The sequence below is a fragment of the Rhinopithecus bieti genome, unplaced genomic scaffold (genome assembly GCF_001698545.2).
Source record: "Rhinopithecus bieti isolate Rb0 unplaced genomic scaffold, ASM169854v2 scaffold_763, whole genome shotgun sequence".
NCBI lineage: Eukaryota > Metazoa > Chordata > Mammalia > Primates > Cercopithecidae > Rhinopithecus > Rhinopithecus bieti.
In genome coordinates this window covers 344,110-368,201 of record NW_016803270.1, presented here as the reverse complement: position 1 = coordinate 368,201, position 24,092 = coordinate 344,110, and the positions used below count along the sequence as shown (strand labels likewise).

Genomic DNA, 24,092 nt, shown 5'->3' with positions numbered 1-24,092 from the left:
GAGGGGAAGGGGAGGGGAAGGAGGAGGGGAAGGGGAAGGGAAGGAGGAGGGGAAGAGAAAGGGGAAGGGAAAGGGAAACAAATGGGAAGGGGAAGGGAAGGGGAAGGGAAAGGTGAAGGGGAGGGAGGAAAAGGGAATGGGAAGGGGAAGGGGAAGGGAAAGAAAAGGGGAAGGGGAGGGGAAGGGAAGGGAAAAAGGGGGAAGGGAAAGGGAAGAAAGCGGAAGGGATGGGTAAGAGGAAGCGGAAGAGGAAGGGGAAGGGAACGGAACGAGAAAGGAGGGGGAAAGGGAAAGGAATAGGAATGGGAAAGGAATGGGAAAGGGAAGGGGAAGGGAAGGAGAAGGGGAAAAGGAAGGGAAGGAAAAGAAGAAACAAAGGGGTTTTGAAAGGAATGAAGGAACACACAGAAAGAAACAGTAGACAGAAACATTGCTTTTATTAAGGGTTCAATCTAGAAAAATATTTCCAGTTCTATTTTTGCATTGATAGTCAACATTCAATATTCAATGAGTTGTAGGACTTTTAAAAGACTCTAATTTAATTTTCATTTGAAAATGATACATTTGTGTAATCTAAGTATGAGAGGAAGTGAAATGTCACAAACCCAAATACAGCAAATGTACTAGATTCTATTCTGCTATTACAGAAAAATTAGCTTAAAGAGAAGATATCTCAAAAAAAAAAAATTATACAGTCATGCACCCCATAACAACGTTCTTATAAACAATGGACCGCATATACAATGGTGATCACATAAGATTAAAATCCTGTATTTTTACTGTACTTCTTCTATGTTTAGATATATTAGATATACAAATATCTAAATATGAATACATTGTGTCCCCGCTGCCTATTCAGTATAGTTGCATGCTGTATAGGTAGGTTTGCAGCCTAGAAGAACAGGATATACCATGTAACCTAGGTGTGTTGTAGGCTAGACCATCGAGGTTTGTGTAAGCGCACTCTATGATAGTCACACAAGGATGAAATCACCTAACAATGCAATTCTCAGGATGTACCTCTGTCATTAAGCGACGCATGACTATACTTCTATTTCCTCTCCCTTAAAATGTAACCACACTTTCTGTTTTCAGCTTTAAGGAAACACACAAATTTTCTGGAGTGGGTAAAGGAATCTGTTGGTGTGAGTAATGCCTGTGTTTCATCTCTTGGAAGTCTACAGGTAATTCTGATGCACACCCATGTAGAATCCTTAAGCTATCTAGTGAGAGAGTAAGTTCTGGAACTCAGGAATAGTACCAGCTGCTTGTTTCCTTCACTACCACCCCCATCCTCACTCCTATCCTATCTAGGACTTCTCAGAGCATTTTATACATCCTAACTACTTCATACTTTATTAGTCTGGAATTTATGTGAAACAATTACCAATAGCTTTAAAAATATTCAACTCCTTACCAAATAAGTCTACTTGAGGAATCTAGTCAAAGAAAATAATCAGAGATGCCAACATAAATTGATATACAAGTACATTCTCTGAAGGATACTTCTAAAGGTTACTTATAAAAGCAAACAAAATTGACAAAAATATAAATGTCATATGAAAGAAAAAAACCATCAAATAGAGTTAAACATTAACTATAAAAAATCAGCACATAATATAACATTATGCAAACTAGCCATATTTATGAGGCATAGGAAAATTCTCAATACAGCAGAAATTGGGAAAAATTGCAGGAAATTAAACTATACCTGGATGTTCCCCCTGGTAGTAAGAATAGCCAACATCTGTATAGAGCCATGCTCCACAGAAGTCCTAAAGTTAATACATCAAAATGTCATTACTAGTCATCTTCAAAACTTCAAATTACAATCATCCCTCAGTATCCTTGGGGGGCTGGTTCCAGGACCCCTCGCAGATACCAAAATCCACAGATGCTTAAGACCCTTACATGAAATGGTGGAGTACTGCACATAACCTATGCACATCCTCCCATATAGTTTAAATGATCTCTAGATGATTTACATGACCTAATACAAAGAAACTGCTTTGTGTAAATAGGTGTTACACTGTGTTATTTAGGAAATGAGGACAAAGGAAAGTTTCTACGTGTTCAGACACAACCATTCTTTTCTGTTGTTGTTCCAAAATTTTCAATCTAATCTTGGTTGAATCCATGGATGCAGAACCCATGGACACAGAAGCCTGATGGCATTTCCCTGCTTCTATTATACCCTTCATTACTGTATATATGCAAAGAGCAAGCTGTATTACTATCAGGGAAAAAAAGGGGGTTGGGGAACCTTGAAATATACTTCAAAAATGTTTATAAAAGTAATTTCCTAAACTTAGACAAAACATCTCACCTTTCTAATAGAAAGAAAAGCGAGACGACAAAGACATAACTAAGAAAGCATCTCTTACGAGAGGTTGTGTGTATCAGGGGTATTGGAAAGATACCAAACATGCCAAGCAACTAAACCAAACAGAAATAATAAACCCAGCAGGTAAGAAACAGTTCAAGGTCTCCCTTTTAAAAATCAAAAGAAAAGGAAGCTAATGATACCAATGCAACAGGTTCCCTTTATTACCTTCTTCCCCTTTCCCTAATCAGGTAAGAATCTCTTTTGGAAACTTGTCCACAACTGGTTTTATACTAAATCTACCTATGTTAATTGTTTAGGAGGAAATATAATTTACAAAAACAATGCCACTCATTATTTACAGGGACAGAACAATGGCTTGTAGCAACTGCACAGTGAAATAGTCCATAGTCCTTATCCCTGGCACTGCATGGTAAGCTGATTCTTCTAAGAGCTCATTACATCTTTCTTGATGGGATGAATCACACGCTCTCCACAGACTAGCTGGACTCTATATTCACAGCAACACTGACTTAATAAGGAAGACCAAAGAGGTGGCAAAGATGATTAAAGTATTCACACCGATTGAAATACTCTCCTGCAGGATAAAATATTAACCACATGTTTACTCTCGAATGAAAATACAGCCTCTAGCAAGAAACTTTCCACACGAAGTGTGAGCAAAATGTTCCCTAAAACAGTTGGAAAAGGTAGTCAGCCACAAAATACTGGACACAAAGGTGAGTATGTCAAATAACTTTGAAAAAAGCCACAGCTCCCTTACCCTCTCCATCTCACTTCCAAATAAAAGCGTGAAAATTTTTCAGAAATCCAGAAGCCCATGGGACCCTTGGACTCTTCAGGCTCTCAGGCAATAGAGTATCATCATCATCTGTACACCCTGCCCACTAAGCCTAATAGTGGAATGAGATTATGACCACTATTTCAACAAGTAAGACTCCACCTCTCATTTGGGTTTTGAACCAAAGGAGAGAGTTTGACCTGATGGTGCTCTAATGTATCAGAATACAACTTTCCTGCTTAGAAACAAGAGATTTTAATTGATTGGTAACATTATTCTAAAATAATTTACTCTGTTCATTTAACCTGGAGGAATATAAACCACTTAACTATGAAGATGAGTTATTTAAAAATGTTAACTTATTTTAACCACTAGAGATCACTAAATCAGAGGGCTATGAATAAACAACTAATTTATTTCCACAATTTTACACAGAAAACCTGAACCACGACACATTCATAAGAATTTATAACATCTTAAAGCATGACAGCATAGGTAAGCTCTCATGGGCTTCACAGAAATAAAGAAATTGAATGCTTTGTACCTAAGCAGCAAGTATGCTTTCCTTCCATCTGAATACTGAAAAGATGAGAAGGCTTTTTATAACTGAAAATAAAATAACACTTAATCATATTTATATATGAGCTCTCAGACTAAAATACATACAGCATAAAACACAGACAGCAAGATTAGTATTTCAAGAGTAAAGCCAAAGAAAATTCAAAAGACTAATTCATTACACATTACTATTCAAGTATATTGTATGCAAATATCACTTCATCTAGAAATATATATGTAGATCAAGGCTTTTCCTATGGGAAAATATGGGCATCTGGCTACATTAAGTAATGCTCCATGTAAGCAAAAAGATGGCTGAATATGTAACAATTTTCAATGTGAAAAAAAGAGAAAGAGCATGAATGTCCAAAATTGACAGAAGACAGAATACAACCTACAATGAAATGTTTTACACTCATTAAAATAGTTACAATAAAATTCACACCAGGGAAAATTCCTATTATATGAAAAATAATGTTGAAATAATCAGGATACAAATACATGAACATAGCATGACTCCAACGTGTGTGTGTGTGAATACTGGTTGTTGCTGGGTTCTGGAGTTATGAATGATTTTATTTTGTTCTATTCTACAATTTTGCCAAATTTTCTACAATGATAGAAGCATGTTATCTAAAACAATGTCAGGCTGGATATGGTGGCTCATGTCTGTAATTCCAGCCTTTGGGAGGCTGAGATGGAAGGATCACCCAAGTCCAAAAGTTTGAGACCAGCCTGGGCAACACAGCAAGACCCCATCTCTACAAAAAATTAAACAATCAGCCAGGTGTGATGGCTAGTGCCTGTAGACCCAGCTACTTGGGCGGCTGAGGCAGGAGAATGCTTGAACCTGGGAGATAGAAGTTGCAGTGAGCTGAGACTGCGCCACTGCTCTCCAGCCTGGGTGACAAAGCAAGACCCTGTCTCTAAATAAATAAATAAATAAATAAAATTAAAATTTTAAAATGAAACTTCATCAGCTAGGTGGAACTGGTTAATTGGCAATGAGGGTCTCAGTGCTCTCCTAACGTGTTCCTGTGCTGCAGAGGTTTTAAGGCTAATGCTCTATTTCCCAGGCTCTTCTGCAGATAAGGATCTAGATACAAACTGAACTGCACCCACTCAGATTCAGTAGCATGAGATTTTAATAGTGGTGTGAAACAGATTTTTCCTGGGCTGTTATGACTGGCAGCATTTCTAGGGTGGATCTCCAGCTTGACAAATGACAGAAGCAAGGTGAGTACACCTGGAGGCAGGGCGGTGTGTAGTGTGTAGAAGGCAGGCTCCGATGGGAGGAGTTCAGGTCCCTGGACTGCAGCACCTCTTTCACCACAAAAGCAGAGAGGGTAGCTCCACAGGCAAGCCACATGTTTGTTACTGCATAGCTTTAAAGGTTCTCCAGGGCCATCCTAGGACCTGCTCTGCAAACCCTTACAGTGATTTTGTGAGAAAAAAAAAATTCTAAGTGATAAATCCCTTTTGTTCAAAAATGTTTTATGATACAAACAGGTTCTGTCTGCTGCAACTGAAACGGACTCACACATCCAAGATGTTGAATAACTTGAAAAGAAACTTCAGTATGCTTCAAACAGTTGAAAACCTAGTTTAAAAAATTTCTTTTAACTGTCAACTTGACTTGTTTGCACATCTGTGAATATCCAGGTAAATTAAATTGGGTCTATTCTAAAAGAAAATTAACTGACACGAGACCCACTGATAAACTGGATTCTGCTTCTTTGTTTAATCTACTGCAAGATAAAGTCCTCAAAAATTTCAAGCTAATCTTAATGAGAAGATCTTCCAATATGGCTCCTCAACACATCTATAAAAACAAAGTATTTCAGGAGACTAAGCCTAAAAGTTAAGTTCATAATTCAAAAAAATCAGAAACTAAATATACTCTTTTTTTCCAAGTAGACTCTTCTCAGTTTAAACCTATGTTTTCCATGCACTTTTTTTTCTACTTGAACTACTACAGAAAGGAGTGTGCTGAAATGCAAAACAAAGTTAAAATATTTAAAACAGGTATTTTTATACCTATGCAAAGAATAAATCAAGCAAATATCAAGCTACATCCTTTTTAATCTTATGTGATTAGTATTACTTCGACATTTCTCAATATATACTGTGCTAAATTACTGGCTGCACTGAAAAAATGTTTACTAAGTCATTCAACAGAAGTTTATTGAACATCTATAGATTCAAAAGTGAAAATGACAGATTCAGCAAAATGCACATGAAATAAGAGGTAAGAGGTCTGATAAAAAGGAACAATAAGGGTTCTGACAAAGAGCATCAACATGCTTTTTGTTGTTGTTGAGATGGAGTCTCACTCTGTCGCCCAGCCTAGAGTGCAGTGGCGCAACCTCGGCTCACTGCAACCTCCGACTCCTGGGTTCAAGCAATTATTGTGCCTCAGCATCCTGAGTAGTTGGGATTACAGGTGCATGCCAGCACATCTGGTTAATTTTTGTATTTTTAGTAGAGATGGGGTTTTGCTATGTTAACTAGGGTGGCCTTGAACTTCTGGCCAGGAGTTCCACCCACCCTGGCCTCCCAAAGCGCTGAGATTATAGGCGGAAGCCACCACGCCCGGCCAACAAATTTTTTAAAACAGACAGAACAGGCTAAAATAAAGTTTTTTCATTCAGATTAAATAAATTAGGTCAAGGACTAAAATAAATTAGGTAAAGGAATAAAATATTATGAAGACTAGACAACAAACTTCCTTTTACAAGGAGACTTAGGATAAAATGATCAACTGGGTAGTCAAACTAAATTACCATGAAGTCCACTTTCATCCTTAAAAGTTCATAATGTTCTGAACCAATATAAATATTTGCTTATACATGTGTCAAATATCCCTGTAAGAACATAGAAAAAGCAAATAAAGAGGCTGCCTGTGAGGAGAAATGGGAGAGGAGACCAGGAGAGGCAGCAAGAAAGGGACTTTATATGGTACACATATTGTGTCAAATTGTTTTCATTTTTAATGATATGAAATGGAATCTATTCAAAAAATGGATATATTAATAAGTGCATACGATACACGGCACTGATTTTCATCAGAAATGTGAAGTGTGATATAAAATAGGAGACTATCTGAACTTTGATATGGAAGTTGGTACCATGCTCACGAAAGGCCATCGTGAAGATGCCCTGGAAACCAATGGTTTACCCAAGACACAACACTCATCATGGACACCAAGAATTCAGGAGGGGCAAGGGATAGCAGCAAACAAGCAGAGGCGGTTACCTTCCTGTCACAGGTTTTAGGACTCCCAGCAGTGTTCTGCTTGAGGAAGCCAGCTGTTGTTGACCAGCGTGTGGGATTTTTCCTTGAAGGCTCTTCAGAGGAAAAATTATGATCACTGACAGAAGTGGAGATGCCAATTAGAGCTGGGTCACTACTGCGTCGAACATGAAGAGGCATATCTGTAAACACAAAAGCACTACGCTGAAAAATAAGATACTAATGTTGGTAAACTACATGCTAGGAGAACACAGGGAAATCCTAAAGATTAAGGAACAGAATTTCACTTTCGTAAAAGGGGACAGTGGGTCAGTATTCTAAATACAAATTCCTTTAGGTCCTTTAAAATACTACATGGTGAAAGAGATGTGGTCAAGTGTCAGCTCTGAGCAAAACTGCCCAGGTTTGTATTTGGACTTCACTCCTTGTTATCTATGTGGCCCTGGCCAGGTTGCCTAACTGTTCTCTGCCTCTAGTCCCTTCCAACTCAAATGAAAATAAAACAGTACATCTTTGATCAGGGTAATGTGAGGACTAAATAATATAAAGGGGTAAAACAGTGCTTGACATACAGTGTGTACTCAGTAGAGAGTAGTATAATAACCAATACTGTGATCATTATCCCAATATTTCTAAATAATCATCACATGTATCATTTAAAAAATAATGATTCTAAGCAAGTAAACAAATTTCACCTACCTTTTAATCATATCTACTGGAATAAAAATACAGAATCTATATAGTTGACAAATAATTTATTGTATATTTCAAAGTAGCTAGAAGAGAGGATCTGAAATGTTTCCAATACAAAAAATGATAAATCATTGAGGCGTGAATATCCTAATTACCTTGATTTGACCATTACACCTGGTATGCATGTATCAAAACATCACATATTCTCCATAAATATGTAAAATTATGTATCAATTTTTAAAAATCTATAGAATCTAGACATTTGGCTGCTCTACTGAAAAATTTTGTTGAATAAAATGTTTATTTTGTTCAATAAAGTATTATCAGAATATATATTATTTATACTTAAGAAAGAAAATACTCAAAGTAATACGTTAATCCGCAGGTAGTTTCTGTCATATACTCACATATACGATTACACAAAAGGTAGTATTTTAGCAAATGTATCTGCATAGAAGAGCTTGCTTGCAATTGCTGTAACAACATCAATACTAAACTCAGGTGAACACTTGATCATTATCATAACACTGACAACAGCCTGGCAAACATGATCAGTGCCACAGCAAAGAAGATACAGAATTAAAAATGCAAAGCGAAGAAGAAGAGAGTCTGCAACAGCTGGAATCAGAACTAAAAGTTCCACTCAGCAACTGAGTGAAATCACTCAAAAACATAAGACAAAACTTAAATTATGTTTAGAGTACTCTGCTTTTAAAAACTAGGATGTAAGTATTTGTTTTAAAGCCTCTAATAATACAGCTTGATTGATGGATTGATTGATTGATTGATTGATTGATTGAGACAGAGTCTGGCTCTGTCACCCAGGCTGGAATGCAGTGGCACGATCTTGGCTCACAGCAACCTCCGCCTCCTGGGTTCAAGCGATTCTCCTGCCTCAGCCTCCTGAGTAGCTACAGGCTACTACAAGTGTGCACCACCATGACAAGTTAGTTTTCGTGTTTTTAGTAGAGACGGGGTTTCACCATGTTAGCCAGGCTGGTCTTGAACTCCTGACCTCAGGTTATCCACCCTCCTCAGCCCCAAAAAGTACTGGGATTACAGGTGTGAGCCACCATGTCTGGTCTAATGACATAGCTTTAACCATGAAGCAGTAAACTCATCATTTATTCTAGGAAGGATATTTCTGAAACACTGGTGCACTGGTCAATGGTAAAGATATGGAAACCTTGAGGATACCAAACTAAAGACAGGCTATTTATATACAGTGAAGGCTATATTTAAACCACTGTCAATCCAATAGTCTACAATGAAAGCAAATTAGAACTTATCAGAGCAAACAGAAGCATATGAAACATAATAATATCAAATTTAACACTGATTTCTACATCAGGAGGATCTGATAATAATAACACAGTCTGAGCAACATTACCAGAGCAAAAATTTAGTCAACTCTGAATTTAATACTGTTGGTGCCTATCTTAATTTGCTGAGAGAAACATAAACATGAGGATTTTAATAATTTCTGGATTTTAGTGTGTGTAAACACTCATGAAGCCTTTGTTGCTTATTAATATACACCCCCAAAAATAAACACCAATAAGAACTATATAGTCACTCTCAGAACAAGGTCGCAAAATACACATCTAAAATCAATGTGCATTAATATTACAATGCCCTTACTGTAAGAAAAGTTCTCTACCAAGAGGAAGCAAAATTTCCAGAATCATCACATTAAAAACTATAAGCAAAACAGCAACAAAATGGGGAGGGATGGGCAGGAAAAGACCAAATACTTTTAGACAATGTTGTTAATTAGACACAGGTTCTGTTGCTTTCCAATTACAGGGTTAATTATTCAGTTGTTAAGTACCTCTGTACACCTCAACTTCTCTCCCTCTTCCTGTCACCCGTTTGTGTGTAAGTCTACGAGAAGCACTATTAACTCAGAAGAGAAGGCCTTTAAAACATAGCACAGACATAGGACCAAAAGCAGTACCCAATATCTACAGTAAAATAATCAAATAAAAGTATATTCCAACTTCAGGGACGATACACTGAATTTGCTTGGTCACAATAAAACCGCTTACCCTATTGCGTTTGAAATTTTCCTCAGGAGAATACATTGCATACATGATTTCAATTAAATAATTAAGACCATCTTCTTCAGACTAGACACAAACACTGTGTTAATGTGTTAGTCTGCAACAGACAGACAAAAATAATTAGTATTTATCTCTATATACCCGTAGCTTTCGAAATAAAATGTGGACTAGGGGAAAGAGGGGATTTGAGAAGAGGCAGATAACAGAGGGAGCTCCAGACCCTGCGGGATGTCTCTTGTGGTGGGTGATGGAGCTCATGGATAGGGTGGTGTTCGCATAAACTGCAATGTGAAGGATGCTACAGGGAATGCTCTGTCATACAGCCCTTCTTGTGAGTTCTTCCAACATTAAACTTTTTATTTGCATTTCAGTGATATTGATAAAATAAATTAAACTAAATTAAATTAAATATAGTCTGGATCTCCTATTTGCACTACCTCATCACCGAGTACTCCCATGCAATTTCAGGCACCATGTTTACATTTGTGTTCACTGTCAAATTCAGGAAGGTGTCCTAGATTTGATTACCACGCTGATGACAAAGAACAAAACCCAAAAAAAGAAGTCAACAAGGCCAGGTACAATGGCTCACACCTATAATCCCAGCAGTTTGGGAGGCCAAGGTGGGAGAATTGCTTGAAGTCAGGAGTTCAAGACCAACTTGGGCAACACAGTGAGATCCTGTCTCTACAAAAAATAAAATTAAAAAATCAGGCAACTGTATTAGAATTTTGCTGTAGTCCTAGGGCAGGAAGCAGGACTTGACTGCAGAGGCAGGGCTTGGACACCAGACCAAACTGAGGACTAGCTAAAAAGGGGCTGGGACAGAAAAAGTTTTCAATCAAACACACTCACTAGCTGTCATGTCAGTTTACTATTGCCATGTCAACACCTACGTGTTACCTACCATTTCCATGGTAATAACCTAATGTCCCAGTTACTACTCCTTTCCTAAAACTTTCTGTATAAACTTCCCTTTAATCTGCATGTAATTAAAAGTGAGTACAAATATGATTGGAAAACTGTCCTGGGCTGCCACTCTCTGCCCACAGAGTACCCCAGCTCTGCAGAAGCAGTCACAGAGCTGCGACACCGTTGCTTCAATAAAGCTGTTTTTTTCTAGCCCCAGCTTGCCCTTGAATTCTTTCCTGGGCAAAGACAAGGACCCTTATGGGCTAAGGCCCACTATGGGGCTCACATGTCCTGCATCAGTCTCAGCTACTCAGGAGTCTTAGGTGGGAAGACCACTTGAGCCCAGGAATTCAAGGCTGCAGTGAGCCGTGATCGTACTACTGCACTCCAACCGGGCAACAGAGCAAGGCCCTGTCAGTCAGTCACTCAACAGCATGTTCTCATAAAAGGATGGCGAAATGACATCATAATGATGTTGAAATCAAGGTTTCCTTATGGTTGGAAGTGCTGTAAGACCTGAGTCATCATAGTACATAAAGGCACCATAATCAAAGTCCAAATAAAAAGACCCCACGCCACCCCGGGGCAGGTCTAGGTTCATACAGCATACGATTTAGACTCAGCAAGACATCTTTATCTCTCACAATGATGTGTATCTATCGGATGGATATCTGTTACACATCTGGATGTGTATTGGTTTATGATTTCTTCTTGGTTTTATGATTGCATGAAAATTATAAGGCATTTTTATGGAGTTTTCACACACACATACACACGCATGCACATACAGTGTAGTAACATTGTACTAGAACCCACCACTTAAATGGAGGGATCTGAAATTTTTTTATTTAAATAAGGCACTACATTAGACACATGGAAAAACATGTAACGCACATCACAGATGAGTAAGCTGAGGCTTAGAGAGATGACATGAAAAGTTAGTTTTCCAGCCAAGACTTCAGGCTCCTGAGCCAGTGCTCAATCACCAATCACAAATTATGAAATCAGATCTATTAAGTTCCATTTCTAGCTACCTGTGGATGTAAATGTTAGTTTCAGTTTTTTAAAAGAGAAGAATTTTGGGCCAGGCGTGGTGGCTCACGCCTGTAATCCCAGCACTTTGGGAGGCAGAGGCGGGTGGATCACGAGGTCAGGAGATCGAGACCATCCTGGCGAACACTGTGAAACCCTGTCTCTACTAAAAATACAAAAAAAAAATAGCCGGGCGTGGTGGCGCGGGCACTTGTAGTCCCAGCTGCTCGGGAGGCTGAGGCAGGAGAACGGCTTGAGCCTGGGAGGCACAGGTTGCAGTGAGCTGAGATTGCGCCACTGCACTCCAGCCTCGGTGACAGAACAAGACTCCATCTCAAAAAGAAAAAAAAGAGAAGAATTTTGTTGTTTTCCTAGCAGAATTATGCACTGAGAAGTCATATCCTGATTTTAATTCACAGCATGATTTCATTTTGGGAAGAGGAAGAAACGTTACATTAGCCATAAACATATATTGTAACAACAGGCACCCAAATTTCAGAAATGTTAAGATAGGAAAAGGAAAAAAACTATCGTTAAATGGAGGAAGTACTACATATAAAATAGGAAAGCATGCCTGCAAGGAAACAGGACTAGATTCAGTGGTTCCTAAACTCTGATTTCAGGGCCCTTTCACACTCTAAAAATTGATGGCCTCAAAGAGTTTTTGTTTATGTGAGGGCAGAGCTAGTAGTATTTACCATTTTAGGAATGAATGAGAACAACTTTAAAATATATATTAATTCACTTTAATAATAAAAAAACCCATCACATGTTAACACAACTCAATTTTATGAAAATTATATTTTATAAAACAAAGCACATTTAGTGGAAAGAGCAGCAATGTTTTACATTTTGCTTAATAGAAGACATCTGGATTCTCCTATCTGCTTCTGCATTCTCAGCTGCCATATGAAAAAGTATATAAAGGAAAAAAAGAACTTCACAAATATGCAGCTGGAAGAGGGAATAATGTCTTAATAGCTTTTCCAGAAAATTTTAGATTTTCTTCTCTGATACCACACCATAACTCGACCAGTGGTGGTTTCTCAAAGGTCAGTTGCAATATGAATGTGAAGTTTTCTTTCTTTGTTACACTAAAATCTATTTGTCTGTCTCACATTTTGAATGAAACTTCTACCTACCAAAAACTCCATAACATTAGTCATTTGGAAAATATTAGTTACTGAGTTAAGCCAATCTTTATTACAGAAAATCACATGTTAATATCTCTGCCAATTTAATCAGAAATATCTTTATGTATTGGGAAGCAGTCATGCTCACAGTGGGACATAAGTTTTCCAAAATCTAATTTTCACTAGAAAGTTTGAATTTTATCTTTAGCAACAAATACTGCCCATTTTTTGCCTTGTAGTGACAGGCTTGTGTCACTCATTCTTAAGAAACTCTCTGCCAGACACTCAAGTCTGAATAACCACAGTTTTTCTGTCGGTATTTCAAACGAAAACGCTGTTCCATGAAAAAACCTCCCATGTAAATCAAGCTTTTGCATAAAAGTATTTCTCAAGACAACCACTGAGAAGCTGAGCACGGTGGCTCACAAATGTAACACTAGCTACTCAGGGAGGCTGAAGCAGACGGATCACTTGAGCCCAGGAGTTCAAGGCCAACCTGGGCAACACAGTGAGACCATACCTCAACAAAAATAAAATAAAATATAAATTTAAAAAGGAACCACTGAGCTTCCATATGTTGGAGAAGTGTTTTATGCCTACATCATCACATGAAATGTTAAATTGTATATTAAAGGATCAGATTTTAAGTAATTAATTTTGTTTCTTAATCAAAAACAGTGGGTGAATATGGCTTTAAAAAAAAAAACTGTGGGTGTGTGGGGTAAAGAATACACTTGGTGCCACCGTCTTGATTTGTGTCAAGTGATGTACATTTTTGCCCCTCGGGGCCTGGGCACCACTGATGTAGATGTCAACCCAGTGAACAACACAAAATCGGTTTTCATAACACTCTGAAAACAGTATTCCACCCAAGGCCTTCCTGAAATGATCTTAATGATCCCTTAGGGCCCAGAGACCACACACTAAGAACCACTGGCCTAGACCTGTGATCATGGCACATCAGTCACCTCTCTGGGCCTCCATCCCTAATGTATAAATTCAGAGGTGGCATTACTGGGTTTAGAAGTTCCCTTTAATACCAGAAAGGTGCCAGTCCATGTATGTTCATACACCCCCAACCAGGGATCATCCACCAAACCTCATCCTTGCAGAATAACAATTTATGAAAAAAATGTATTATGAAAAACATAAAAGCACTGCAAAGCAGTCTCAGCAGCCATTCTCAGGGTAGCTCCCAACAGGTCAAAGTATGACAAGCAACACAGAGTTCTAGAGAATGGTGCAGTAGTAGCCACAAATGGCATGAGGTCCTTTCATGAGTTTCACCTTATTTTAAGGAAAAAAGACATTCGTATAAACATCTGGCCTTATCAACAAAATCCATCATGAAACACAACTTCCTCATTCATCTAAAAGTTCACCTAAAAGGATTCCCAACTCTAACTGTCCTGACTAAATACAATATTGCATAAAGAAGGTAATTCTGCATTGGCCTCAGATGAATAAAACATAATCTTCTCACCTATGATCTGCTACGTTTCTGGGACCCATGGCCTATTTCAGCATTATTAACAATCTGATGTAATTGTGTTCATTTCAGTAATTAGAAATAATAGGAGCTTCTCATTTAATGTAATTTGGTCACTATTATAGCCATTCCTTATCTCAAATTTTAGCAAAACTGATGCATTTTAAAATATGATAAAACTTTCTAATCCCATAATCTTCTGATTTATTTAATATATAGATTTTCAAAGTATATCCCCTGAAATATTAAAAAGAAAATTCAAAGACAAGGATCTTCAATAATTAAGCTGCTGCATGAAGCACAGAGCGAATGGTGCGATGTCACTGGGTCCAGAATGATGGTGGAGACTGTTTGATGTGTACACTGCTTTGAAGAGGGGATAAAACAGCAATAAACCCTCATCACAAGATCTGAAATTTTCCATGGCACTAATGCACTGTAAATATTGATGTCTCTCTCTAGGTAAGGTGCCTTTTAAATAAGTGGAAGGAATGGTGATCTAATTATGAATTAGAGCAAATATCAAAGGGCAGACATATACATTTTTAACTGTTAAATATCCCACCCTTTCTTCTCATCAACTTGCCCAAATGCTCTCTTCCTTCATTCTTCAAGTTGTTTTTCAATTATTTAACCACTTAAGGCAACAAATAAACCTCTGCCAAGAAGACAGGCATAAATCATCAAGGTATTTAATCAAATCTAAATATAATATGCAGTTACATGTGTGCTTTTAGAACTTACGATGCAAACAGCAAAATTATTCTTCATGTAAAATGAAAATTATCTCTCTCCCATCTTCAGGGCAATTATACATTTCCTAAAGAGACATCTGTCCATGGGAAGAAGCAAGTTATTATCACATGCTGCGGGGATACAAACCTGTTATCACGATCGCAAAATCCACCTTTAGATATGTGGTACTTCTTTTCATAAAGGTATTTACCCATATTTCACTTATTTCCTAGAATCTTTGGAAGAAATTTGTGGAAGGCAAGGCAAGAAATAAGCTTTGAAAAACAACAAACAACTGAGAGAGAAGGATATAAAAATGAGTTTTATCACCTCGTTATTAAATATTTTTTCTAGATAAGCAATAAACACAGGATACTATGGTTGGAAGATGTTTAGTGATAAACTGAAATATTACATTTTACAGATAAGTGCAATGAGCACCACATACATAATTTAAGGGCCAGGTCAAAGGTCACTATGCTCCAAGGAGACACAGCTGCATCTGGAGTACTCGGTAATCGACTCCCTGTCCTGTGCAATTCAGATCTGATCACATCCCTATCCAGACAAAAATAAGACATATGAAAAGTACAAGATGCCTATATTGCACTTGAAACAACAGGTGATTTCTTGGTAAGTTTAAGATACATTACTGTAGATAACACGATGTTTTCAATGGTTGCAATGAATCCAACAAACATAATGAGGGAAAACAAAGTCAAGGGGAAAAAATATATGCAATTTTCTTTCGAGACAGAGTTTCGCTCTAGTTGCCCAGGCTGTAGTGCAATGGTGCGATCTCAGCTGACCGCAACCTCCGCCTCCCGGGTTTAAGTGATTCTCCTGCCTCAGCCTCCCGAGTAGCTGGGATTACAGGCATGCGCCACCAAGCCCAGCTAATTTTGTATTTTTAGTAGAGATGGGTTTTCTCCACGTTGGTCAGGCTGGTCTTGAATTCCCGACCTCGGGTGATCCGCCCACTTCAGCCTCCCAAAGTGCTGGGATTACAGGCGAGAATATATGCAATTTTCTAATGACATATTAATGTTTCCACCCAAAAGCCAAGCATTTTTCTGAGGCATATTAACTTTATACCATTATGATTCTCACTCTGAAACTGACAATATAACCACTCTGATCAAAAATCCTCTAAACACCTAAGAACAAGTGAGGAAATCTGAATAAGATTGTATACATTTTATATAAAGACTGTATATTAACATTGTATAAATGTTAATATTGTGGTTGTGACAAAACAGGAACTTTTCTCAAAATCTTAACCATTGAAATGAATCTCTCTGTATCATTTCTCATAATTGCATGAGATTCTATAATTAGCCCAAATTTAAATTTTTTTTAAAGCACAAAGAGTTAAACAAAATCCCAGGTACAAATTCTCAATGTCAAGGCCTGCCACGATTGAGACTTAGGGTACCTTCCTAACATTATTTCCCCTAATACTCTGCTTATCACCCAATGTTTAGCCCCTATAGCCACTGCCAGTGCCCTGTAGCCTATCCACATGGACAGCTCCCTGAACATGCACCACAGTAGACAACCGCATGGCTCACCAGTGCTGCAACTTCTGTTGTCAGGAATCTTTGCCCGCCTCTCCGCGCACTTCAGTGTGTCCTATACCCTAGAAGTCCTCCTCAAATGACAGCACCTCCTCCAACCCATCAGATCTAGTATTTGTGTCCTGGCAGCAAGTGTTTGGCGAACTCAGAGAGGGGTCTTTGAGGACAGTTTAGCGGAAAGAGCGTTTCTAACATATGGCAGGATTAAGGAATGACAGCAAAGGGTATAGTGCCCTCTGCTCACATGAGGCAAGGGGAGCTGTAACATTCCCCAGAGGGCCACAGCTACACAAAAGCCACAGCCAGGAAGGCTGACTCCCTCTTTCCACTTCCATCAATGCCCTGCTGCGGCAGTCCTAGCATGGAAAAGGGGCAGAGGGCATAGAGCCTGGACAGTCAGTGTGAGAGGCTGGCCTCTTGGCACATGCAGCAGAGCAGATAGGTGTGGAGGATCACAGGAAATGATCCAGCTCAGACGTACTAGTAAAATTCCTCTGCCTCTTTCTCCCACTGCACCTTGCTTCTCCTTTTTTATAAGAGACAAGGTCTTGCTCTGTCACCCAGGCTGGAGTGCAGTGCAAGATCACAGCTCACTGCAGCCTTGAACTCCTGGGCTTAGTGCTCCTCCAGCCTCAGCTGCACCAGTAAGTGAGACTATAGGTGGACGCCACTACTCCTGGCTAATTAATTTTTTGTAAAATTAGGATTTCACAGTGTGGCCCAGGCTGATCACAAACTCCTGGCCTCAAAGTGAACTTCCCATCTCAGCCTTGAGATTACCAGCATGAACCACTGTGCTCAACCTGTTTCTACTTTTAATAGCATTGGCCAGTTATTCAGCAAGAGGACAAGTATTTACTCTATTCATTTTTACAACCCATCCACTCTAGACACACACCCCAACAAAGTAGGAACAAAATGTTTTAAAGTTGGCTAAGATACATCAGTCAGAAACAAAAATACTTCCCAATTCGTTTTTTAAATAGATGTATTCCAATATTTTATTTTATTTTAAATTTTATTTTAGCTGCAGGGGTAGAGAGGCAGGTTTCTTTTTCTTTTCTTTTCTTTTTTGTTGAGACGGAGTCTTGCTCTGTCACCAGCCTGGATCTCAGCTCACTGCAACCTCCACCTCCAGGTTCAAGCTCTTCTCCTACCTCACCCGCCCAAGTAGCTGGGATTACAGGTGCCTGCCACCACACCTGGCTAATTTTTGTAATTTTAGTAGAGATGGGGTTTCACCATGTTGACCAGGCTGCTCTCGAACTCCTCATCTCAGGTGATCCACCCACCTCAGTCTCCCAAAGTGCTGGGGTTACAGGTATAAGCCACTGCGCCCAGTCTCTGTAGGTTTCTAATATAGGTAAATTTCGTGTCACAGGTTTGGTGTACAGATTATTTCGCCACCCAAGTAATAAGCATAGTATCCAAGAGTTGTTCTTTTTATTTATTTATTTTATCATCACCTCCTCCCTCTCCATCTCCCTGTCTCCACGCTCATGTAGGCCCAGTGTGTGTTCAGGGACTCCTTTCCTTTCATCCCCAGGGTAGAAGAGAGTGGTTAAGGGGCATAAGAAATGGACATCAGAGGTGAAAAGCCTTTGACTTCTCTCTTCCCGCCTCCCAGGGGAGAGTGAAGGACCTGGCCCGAGGCAATGATGTAAATGACCAGCTACTTATCAAAACAGGCATTGGCTACTGAATCCTGTGCACAAAAACATAGTATCTCAGGTCCTTTGCTAAGCCAGTACAGTTTAGGGGAAAAGTTAGTTGAGTCCCTGCCAGACACATGTGATCTGGCCACCCAGAGAGCAAACGGAACACAGTAGTTTACAACAATGACTTTCTCTCTTTTATGTATATTTTGGTGTCCCTATTTTGCTATGGTTGAGATACCGTCTGGCTACTTCGACCAATAAATATTTGATTAGCATCTAACTAGACATCATTATCCTAGTGATTTTAGAAACTAATAAACATGAGACCAAGATGTTGAGAGTCCTTTACTGTAGAAAAAAAAAATTCACTCTAAATTGATCCCATTCTGCCCATTCATTCATTCATTCATTCATTCATTGAGACAGGGTCTTGCTCTGTCTCCCAAAAGGGAGTAGAGTGGTACAATCATAGCTCACTGCAGCCTTAACTCCTAGGCTCAAGCGATCCTCCCGTCACAGCCTCCCAAGGAACAGAGACTACAGGCAAACACCACCGTGCCCTGCTAATTTTTCTTCTCTTTTTTTTAAAACAGCATCTTACTCTGCCTCCCAGGCTGGACTGCAATGGCACTATCATTGCTCACTGCATTCTCAAGCTCCTGAGCTCAGGGAATACTCCTGCCTCAGCATCCCATGTAGCTGGGACCACAGGTGCCCCCCACCATGCCCAGCTAATTTTTTTATTTTCTGTAGAGACAGGGTCTCACTATGCTGTCTAAGCTGGTCTTGAACTCCTGGCCTCAAGCTATCCTCCCACCTCAGCCTACCAAAGTGCTGGTACAGGCATGAGTCATCATGCCCGACCTGGCTAATGTTTTTATTTTTTAAATTAATGGGTCTCACTATATTACCAAGGCTGGTCTCAAACTCCTGGCCTCAAGCAGTCCTGCTGTCTTGGTCTCCCAAAGCGCTGGGATTACAAGGTGTGAGCCCCTACACCAGGCCTCTGACCATTCAAAAAAGAACAATTCCTCTAACAGATTGCTACTCCCTCCCCAGCGACTGGCTCAGGACAGGTAAAAGGCAAATATTAGTAAGTGTCCAATGGGGACAGTTAGAAGAATACTAAATACGATGAGAAGCCCAGATAAAAATAACCAAAGGTATTTACACAACTGGTACCAGAGACCTTCATTGAGAGAATATTATGGAATTATTTTCTGGATTGTTTTGTATTTTCAGAAACATACCTTAATGGGCAATGAGGAGATTGAAGCTGAGACTAGGGGAATGTAAGGTGGAAAGAAACTGAGAGAAAAAAAAAAAAAGAAGAAGCAAGTTAGAGGGAGGACAGAGGGGCATATGAGCAGGCAAGAGTGAGCAATTTTACTTAAAATTTTTTAAAAAATGCAAGGTGCTGTGGCTCACGCCTGTAATCCCAGCACTTTGGGAGGCCAAGGCGGGCAGATCACCTGAGGTCGAGAATTCGAGACCATCCTGACCAACGTGGAGAAACCCTGTCTCTACTAAAAATACAAAAAGAATTAGCCAGGTGTGGTGGCGCATGCCTGTAATCCCAGCTATTCAGGAGGCTGAGGCAGGAGAACAGCTTGAACCCGGGAGGCAGAGGTTGCGGTGAGCCGGGATCACGCCATTGCACCTCAGCCTGGGCAAGAAGAGCGAAACTCCATCTCAGAAAAGAAACAAACAAACAAAAATGTGTTTCTCTTGCAGATAAACAAAAATGAATAAAACATGAGAACATAAAACAAACTCCTGGGCTCAGGTGGATCACTTGAGCCCAGGAGTTTGAGACCTACCTAAGCAATACAGTGAGACCTCGTCTCTACAAAAAATACAAACATTAGCTAGGCACAGTGGCATGCATCTGTGGTTCCAGCTATTCTGGAAGATGAGGCAGGAGAATCGCTTGAGCCTGGGAGGTCATGGCTGCTGTGAGCCCATTTCATGCCACTGCACTCAAGCCTGGACAACAGAGTGAGACTGTGTCACAAAAAAATAAAAATAAAAATGAGAGAGAGAGAAAACAGAAAAAAGGGAGGGAGGCTTATGTTATTGTTATTTATAATATTGTTTTTCTTCATATATGTGCTGAGCAGGAGATGTGCTACCTTTCTATTTCCATATGGCCAACAGGCCCAGTTAGAATGTAAGACCCACAAAGGGATAGAACATATCTTTCTTCCTCACTGTCTCACCCTCAGTGCCCAAAACAGTGCCTGGAAAACTAAATACGGTTGATTCTAGTTTTGCACAGTAGTTATGTTATATAAAGTAACTGTAAACACTGAATGAGCAAATACTCAACCATTGCTCCTAGGAGAACTACAAGGTTAGGTAGAGCCTCTGATCACAACCCCGTTGTTCACCATTCAATACAGAGCCTTGCCTTAGGTGTGATCTGTATAAAGACATCTTACTTAACATATATTGTTGATTAAACTCAAGGCCAACAGGACTATAACTCATACCTGAACCAAGCTTACCTAATACATACACTTTCTCTGGAAGGTGTATCATAGACTAACTGTGCTGAGGAATACTAGACAGCATTTTGGTATTATGCTTGGGCACCACTTTAACAGCAAAATCACCAGCAAAAAAGCATGAAAAAGATGGTGACAAATAGCCTATGAAAAGGACACTTTTTTACAATATGAAAACCAGAGCAAGAAGGCAGTTTCCCATTCTTCAACCTCAACTGGAAACATATTAGTCAAGTGACTCAAACTGTTTGCCATCCCACACACGTTCATGAATGAGCACAAAGGTGCCCCGAGTATTAATTCAGGAGTTACAAATAAATTTTAGCAAATAGCTAAAATCACAAATATGGACTTCACAAATCATGAGAATTTTAGGTAAATATTTACTAAATGAACGATTCTTATAAATCTTTAAAGGAACTATACCATTCCCTCTGTCAGATTTCATTCCAGATACTGCTCTTGTGCTTTTTTTCCCCATAGGCAATCTTTTGACAGGAGTGTGCTGTTTCATTGCTCCTCTCCAGTACTCAACTAACATAGTTTTTGCTGTTGTTGTTGTTTCTTGTTGTTGCTGTTTTGCCAAGAGTGCCATAAACGTCTTTCCCTTTATCAACCCATATTTTTGAGCCCCATATCCCTAGGATTTCATAGTATATAACATAGACCTGGTCTCTGCCCTCGTGAAGTTTTCAGTGCCCTGGAGAAGGCAGACATGATCCAGCCCTTCAGTGTGATCCTGCTGCTTCATAAGTACACAGCACTACAGGAACATCTAAGACAGGCACTGTCTTTAAGAGCTTTAGCAAAGACTTCAAGTGAAAAAGAACAGCTAAATTTTACCTATGAACCTATTGCATTCTTCTGCAGGCCACCTCTTGTGGAAAGCCTCTGACCACGCCTCCACAAGCTCCCTTCATGGCTGCCAGATCGTGTCATTGTGTTTGCCACATTGCCCTGCTAGGTTTTAGGACCTTCCTCCTCACTGGCAACCCACTCCTAGACAACCTCACCATGCTTTTCACTGTCATATCCACAGAGGCAAGGCCCTTAAAAGTATCTGAGACAAGTCTCAATCAATTTAGAAGTTTAGGCAGGGCACAGTGGCACATATCTGTAATCCCAACACTTCGGGAAGTCAATGCAGGTGGATCACCTGAAGTCAGGAGTTCGAGACCAGTCTGATCAACATGGTGCAACCCCATCACTACTAGAAATACAAAAATAAGCCAGGCGTGGTGGTGCGCACCTATGACCCCAGCTACTTGGCAGGCTGAGGCACAATAATCCTTTGAACCTGGGAGGCACAGGTGGCAGTGAGCCAAGATCGTGCCACTGCACTACAGCCTGGGAGACAGAGCAAGACTCTGTCTCAAAACATAAAATTAAAAAAAAAAAAAGTTTATTTTTGCCAAGGTTAAAGACATGCTCCAACACAGCCACAGGAGATCCTGAGAACAACTGCCCAAGGTGATTTGTTACAGCTTGATTTTATACATTTTACAGGACAGAAGTTATAAGCACACATCAATCAATACATGTAAGGTGTACACTGGTTTAGTCTGGAAAGGTAGGACAATGAAGCAAGGGATTCCAGGTTACAGATTCAAAGATTTTCTGGCTGTCAATTGGTTGAAAGAGTTGTTATTATCTAAAGATCTGGAATAAACAGAAAGGAGTGTCTGGTTAATATAAGGGGTTGTGGAGTCCAAGGTTCTTACTATGCAGATGAAACGTCCAGGTAGCAGGCTTCAGGGAGAATGATGGTAAATGATTTTTAATCAGATTTAAAAAGGTGCTAGACTCTTTACGAGAGAGATTTGCGAGGCCATTTCAAAATACATCAAAGAAATATATCTTGGGGTAAAATACTTTGATTTCTTTAGGGCCAGCTACCTGGCATTTTGTTATATATTTTGTCACTACCAAGAGACTATCAGGTGGCTGTTCTAATGTTTTGGGTTTTTTTTTTTTAAGACAGGGTTTTACTTTGTCATCCAGGCTGGAGAGCGGTGGCATGATCATAGATCACTGCATCCTTAAACTCCCAGGCTCATGTGATCCTCCTGTCTCAGCTTACCAAGTAGCTGGGACTATGGGTGCACACCATGATGACTGGCTAATTTTCTTATTTTTGTAGAGACAGTGTCATGCTGTCCAGGCTGGTCTCAAAATTCTGGGCTTGAGCGATCCTCCCGCCATGGCCTCCCAAAGTGTTGAGATTAGAGGCACGAGCCAGCCTGTTTTAATGTTAATGCTGGTCAGTAACACCTGAATTCCAAAGGGATGAAGGTATAAAAAGGTATATCCAATCCCCTTCCCCATCATGGCCTGAACTAGTTTTCAGGTTTACTTTGGTATGTCCTTGGCCAAGAATGGGTCCATTCAGTTGGTTGGGGTCTCAGAATTTCATTTTTTGTTTGCAGTCTGTTTTGGTTTTGTTTCAGGGCAATGGTGGTGGTGCCTGGCCAGAAGAATGGGGCAGAAGGAAGAGAATAAATGAGCAGAGAAAACTGCAGGTGCAAAAGCCAGACACTGAAATTCAAGCGACACCAATCAGACGTAGATTTGGTCTTTTCACATAGTCCTATATTTGTTGGAGGTTTTGTTCGTTTCTTTTTACTCTTTTTTTTCTCTAAACTTCTCTTCTCGCTTCTTTCATTCATTTGATCTTCAATCACTGATACCCTTTCTTCCAATTGAATGCATCGGTTACTGAAGCTTGTGTATTTGTCACGTAGTTCTTGTGCCATTGTTTTCAACTCTATCAGGTCATTTAAGGACTTCTCTACACTGGTTATTCTAGTTAGCAATTCGTCCAATCTTTATTCAAGATTTTTAACTCTACATCCAATTGGTGTACCTGAAAGTGATGGAAGAATAGAACCCAGTTGGAAAACACTCTGCAGGATATTATCCAGGACAACTTCCCCAACCTAGCAAGGCAGGCCAACATTCAAATTCAGGAAATACAGAGAACACAAAAAAGATACTCCTCGAGAAGAGCAACTCCAAGACACGTAACTGTCAGATTCACCAAAGTTGAAATAAAGGAAAAAATGTTAAGGGCAGCCAGAGAGAAAGGTCAGGTTACCCACAAAGGGAAGCTCATCAGACTAACAGTGGATCTCTCAGAAGAAACTCTACAAGAAGAGAGTGGGGGCCAACATTCAACATTCTTAAAGAAAAGAATTTTCAACCCATAATTTCATTCAAAGCCAAACTAAGTTTCAAAAGTGAAGGAGAAATAAAATCCTTTACAGACAAGCAAATGCTTAGAGATTCTGTCACCACCAGGCCTGCCCTACAAGAGATCCTGAAGGAAGCACTAAACATGGAAAGGAACAACCAGTACCA

General features: G+C 39.6%; 1 protein-coding gene across 24 annotated transcripts in view; it reads right to left on the bottom strand.

The window, feature by feature from the left end:
- The window catches only part of PARD3 (par-3 family cell polarity regulator), a 724,849-nt gene that overhangs the window by 356,654 nt on the left and 344,103 nt on the right, over window positions 1–24,092 (bottom strand). For all 24 annotated transcript variants that reach the window (XM_017871440.1, XM_017871462.1, XM_017871451.1 and 21 more), the window contains one exon: window positions 6,940–7,118. In XM_017871440.1, the coding sequence (XP_017726929.1) occupies window positions 6,940–7,118 (179 nt within the window). The remainder of the gene's footprint in view (window positions 1–6,939; window positions 7,119–24,092) is intronic.